Source organism: Suricata suricatta, chromosome 6 (genome assembly GCF_006229205.1).
Source record: "Suricata suricatta isolate VVHF042 chromosome 6, meerkat_22Aug2017_6uvM2_HiC, whole genome shotgun sequence".
Classification (NCBI taxonomy): domain Eukaryota; kingdom Metazoa; phylum Chordata; class Mammalia; order Carnivora; family Herpestidae; genus Suricata; species Suricata suricatta.
Genome location: NC_043705.1, coordinates 147,023,385 through 147,028,162, shown reverse-complemented (window position 1 = coordinate 147,028,162; position 4,778 = coordinate 147,023,385). Strand labels below are relative to the sequence as shown.

The following is a 4,778-nucleotide window of genomic DNA, read 5'->3' as shown; positions in this document are numbered from 1 at the left end:
GCGCTGGGGGAGCACGGGGCCCGGCACAGCCGCCCCGAGCCTGCGGCCGGCGCACCACCGCCCTGTCGGTGCACACACGCGGGGGGCCGCGCTCGAAGCCTCGTCTCCACAGCCGGCGTGGTCACGTCGGCACTTCTCCAACGGCACACTGTCCGTGCGTGCTGCTCCTCCTAACAACACGTACAGAGATAAGAGCCAGCTGACACCCAGGGACACGTGCACGGAAGACAGGAGGCTCCGGGGAGGCTGTGGCCGGGAGGGGGCCAGTCCCAGGAAGTCAGACGCAGAGGAAGGTGGAAGCAGGGGGCCAGTAGGAAGCAGGGACCAAATCCTGATGTTTCTGTTAGACACACACCTCCCGCCCCTCAGGTCAACAGGCCAAACAGCACTAAACAGAAACAGGGTAGGGTGTGGACACACCACCCCTGACGACTCTCTGCAGACCTCGGGGGGACCGGCCACGGGACACGGCCCGCTGGGGAGAGCCGGCCGCGCAGCAGAGCCCTGCCCACAGCCCTGCCCACAGCCCGGCACCTCCCGGCCGAGGCTCAGGCCGCGGTGACCACCCTGAGGGCCCTGGGCGTTTCCCGGGAACAGTGAACCAGGGCCACGTGCACAGGGCCATGCCTGCGGCGTCCTCCGTTCATCACCCAGGTGGGCGTCTTAGAAGCCGAGACGTGAGCGAGCCAGGCAGGTGACAGAGAAGAGACCGGCCCGGGAAGCCGCGACGGGAGGGGGCCTGGCCGCCCACGCTCGCCTCGGATGGTTACGGAGCCCAGAACGGGGCGCGGGGCGAGGGGCAGAGAGCGGGCGAGCACCTCGCTGCAGAAACAGCCGGCTCGCCGGGGAGCCGCGAAGTGAGGCTTCCCCGGACACGCAGGGAGAAGGACGGCACTTGGGACGGAGACTTCAGGCTCCTCCGACTTCCTCTGAGAGTTTTTCAAATTCCCGAGGACGCAGAGAAGATGACAGAACTTGCAGAGAATGCAGGCAGGCGACCCGAGCGTCACGGCTGCAGGTGCCGGCGGGCAGCATGCTCACGCCTTTGAGGCCTCAGGGACGGACAGTCTGGAATCTGTCGTCTGCGTCCCGACAAGCTGTCCATCCACGCCGAGGGGAGAGGGGAGACCAGGACGTGAAGTGCATCCCCGTTTCTCCTGCGTGTCTCCAGGGAATCTTGGAGAAAAAACCCCAAACCAGGCTGAGGAGACAGATCGCGCTCAGAAGACCTGCAGGGAGGCACGGTGCTCAGCAGAGGAGGGATGGGTGGGGGGCGGGGTGCTGGGACCCTGGGAGGAGAGCATCATCGCGGCGCACTCACGAGGCTGCGGGATCTCAGGCCGCGCAGAGCTCGGCATTCTTTCCAGGAACGGGCCCAACGAGAGTCCGTAACAGGAAACGAGGTTACACGGGATCCGAAGAGCGGGGCTCCGAGGTGATGGGACAGGCGTCCAGTACGAGACAGGCCAGAGCTGCCCGCCAGCACCGTCTGCAGGCCGGGAACCGGAGCCGCCCGATCCCAGCGCCCGCAGCCTCCGGCGGCCGAAGGGAACCACCACCCCCTCTTTCTAACCGCGTGAGTCGGCCGAGGGGCACAGCCCGAACACCAACTGCCACCACTGGCCCCCCGGTCAGGGTTTGCAAGAAGATGCACTCGTTGTTTACACGGCTCTGTGGGCCGAAAGTAACTGTGAATCGCCATCTTGGGAGGCTGTACCATCCCTTCCTGCCCTGGACGCCCAGGCTTTCGGTCCAGGAAGTCCGGAGGGCACCAACTTCTGTTCAGCAAAATCCCTCCCTGATGGAACCCTGCATGGCGTCAGACCACACACCTCCCGGGTGACCCCGCGGAGGCTCTCCGGGCCAGCCCTGTGTGCCTTCAACCCGTGCCCTCCTAACTCCTGAGCCCCCCATCAGGCACTTCGTGTCCATGTTCTCCTTTAAGGGGCTCAGTGTTTCCCGGGACACCAGACCCAGCCCAGGGCTGTGCACGGCTCACACACGCACACACATGTGCACACACCCACAAGGCACACATGCATATACACGTGCACACACATGCACACAGCCACACATGCATGTATACATGCACATGCCTGCACACATTCACACACACATACACATGCATATGCTAAAACACACACCGATGTACACTCTCACACGCACATATACACATGCATGTGCATGTACACACATACACATGTACACAGTAGTGTGCACATCCACACATATGTACACACTCATGCACATGCTTGCACACATGCACCTGTGCACATACACAGTGCATGAACACACATATGCCCCCACATGTGTATGTGCTCACATGCTCAAACATATGCATACACACATTCACATGTACATACACACGCACAGGCTTGTACTCACATATACATTCACATGTGCTCATACACATGTACATACACACACTTGCACATACACATGCATACTCACACACGCACGAATGCAGACATGTATGCACACACATACACATGTGATCACACACGTGTACACATATACACATGCTTACAGACATACTTATGCATACACACGTGTACACACATGCACACTCACATGCTTGGATACACATGTACACACCCACACAGGCATATACATCTGGTCACAGGCGCATACACATGTACACACTCACACATGTGTACACAGTGACGGGCGGTCTCCACGGACACCACACCTCTACTGCTGCCCCTGAGGGCCACTTCCCGGGCGCGCTCCGGGCACACACACGAGGCGCCTAAGCGCGGCATGGGCAGGGGAGGCCCGCCCGGAGCCCCCGCTTTGAAAAGGCGGAATCAGAGCTGCCTGTGTGGAGAGAGGAGGGGCCCAGCCTGAGACCAGAGCCGAAGGAACAAGGAATTAGACCAAAAGCGCCAGAACGCAGTGTTGGCCTAGCAGGACTGAAACTCAAATTTTTAGTCAAGTCACTTGTAATTTATAAAAAACTACGAAAAACTCTGCTTTCTAGCTATGGATTCTCAGCCCAGCAAAACTGGAATTCTCTTTTCTATTTGGTCTAGGTTTTGTGTGATAACATATTTGATACTAAATTCGTATGTTAGGGTTATAACATTAAAAAACCCTCAAGGCACAGCATGCTCTTCAAAGAGAATTAAGAAACCCAGAAAGTCTGAATGAGGACCCCAAAGCCAGCGATGACCCCAGCGCGCCCAGGCGACCACAGTGAGAGGACCGCTAAGCAGCCGTCCCTCCCTCCGGACCTGCATCCTGGCGTCCCCAGGCCAGGCGCTGTGCTGGGGACAGGATGGCAGCAGCTCACGGGCTGTCTCTGGGTCCGCCAGGGAGGAAGACGGACCGGGGCTCACTTGGTACTGACGATGGGCAAAGAGCGTGAAAGACCACTGGGAGCGCGCACAGGGACCTGCGTGAGGGTCCCCAGCACAGCCACGCCATGCTCCTCGCCGGCTCGGCAGACGCTCGACTCAGACCTGGCCGTCTTTGCCGCGCATGTCACTGCTGTGTGTGAGCAGGACAGGCGTGTGTCAGGACAGGAGGCCCCGCCGGGCACACCCGTTCTCGGTGAGGAGGTCCGAGCCAGCCCCTCACACCCGTCACGGGCCAGGAGCCAATGCTCTGGGCTTCGTGGCCCTCCGGCGTCTGCCGCGGCGACCCTACCCTCCTGGACGGTGGGATACGGATGACGTGAGTGGCTGGGATCCAGCAAAACCATCGCTGACCAGGTCAGCTGCCTCCTCGTGATGGACAGACGGTCCGAGGACCCGCACGGCTGATGGGAGCCCGTGGAGAAAGCGCGGCGCTCTGGGCTCAGGGCAACAGGACACCCTCTAAGACGCGGGAGCACTTGTCAAAGCCCCCCTGGCAGCACGCCACCTTCACTGACCAGTGCGTACGCTTCAGAGCAGCTTTAGGGACGAGCACGAAGACACTGTGATTTACTCTCCTTTTCTGAGGCCCACGATGGTCTGCGCACAACACGGCCATGCTTAGATGGCGCTGCCCTGTCCGCACGTGATGAGCAAACACAGGGAGCCTGCAGGTCTACACAGCAGGGGCAACCCCGGACCCTGCAGAGACCGGATGGGCAAGCAGGACTGGGGACACGGAAACGCCCGGAATCTCTGCTGAGCACACACCAACAGCGGCCCGCGGCTCTGTGGCCCCTGGAAGCTCCCCCAGGGCAGGGGTGTGGTGGGGGCACGGCAGGGGCGGAACCGGCCACCCCTGAGAGGAAGGGGGCATGCCGCTGGTGGTGTCCCGCCGGAAGAGGGCGGCCCGGGGTGCTCCGGGTCCAGGGCGGGGGAGGATGCTCAGGAGTGGCCGGGGGCGGGAGGGAGAGACTCTGTGACCCCCACACGGCAGGGCCCTGCAGACGTGTGACTTACTTCTCCCACAAGGCTGGGGACGGTGCAGGCTCTCTCTCCGCGGACCCCAGCGTGGCGAGGAGCGCGAGGGGCCAGGCGAGCAGCATGGCGGCCAGGACGAGCAGCAGCCGGACGGGGAAGAGCGTCAGCGTCATGAAGGCGATCTGGGGAGACAGAGCTGAGGTCATTCCGGAATCGGCTGGACTCAGCACGGGAAGCCGGCCCGGAGTCGGCGTGGACACGCTGCACCTGCCCTCCCACGGTGGTGGCGAGTGGGCAGGCTGTCCCGCTGAGGCTCAGGCTGCACCGCTGTCCCCAAGCCCGGCCCTGCACACGGCCTGAGACCCAGCACCACAGGGGACGCCTGTGCAGTGCTGAGTCCCCGCGGCCGGGTGGGTGCGGAGCACAGGGCGTCCCAGGACG

At 62.1% G+C, this 4,778-nt stretch overlaps 1 protein-coding gene across 1 annotated transcript in view; it reads right to left on the bottom strand.

Moving 5' to 3' along the window:
• The window catches only part of LPCAT1 (lysophosphatidylcholine acyltransferase 1), a 22,724-nt gene extending 18,181 nt beyond the window's left edge, over positions 1–4,543 (bottom strand). The window contains exon 1 of the mRNA XM_029941299.1: positions 4,377–4,543. Coding sequence (XP_029797159.1) covers positions 4,377–4,543 — 167 coding nt within the window. The remainder of the gene's footprint in view (positions 1–4,376) is intronic.
• Between the last annotated feature and the right edge of the window lie 235 nt (positions 4,544–4,778).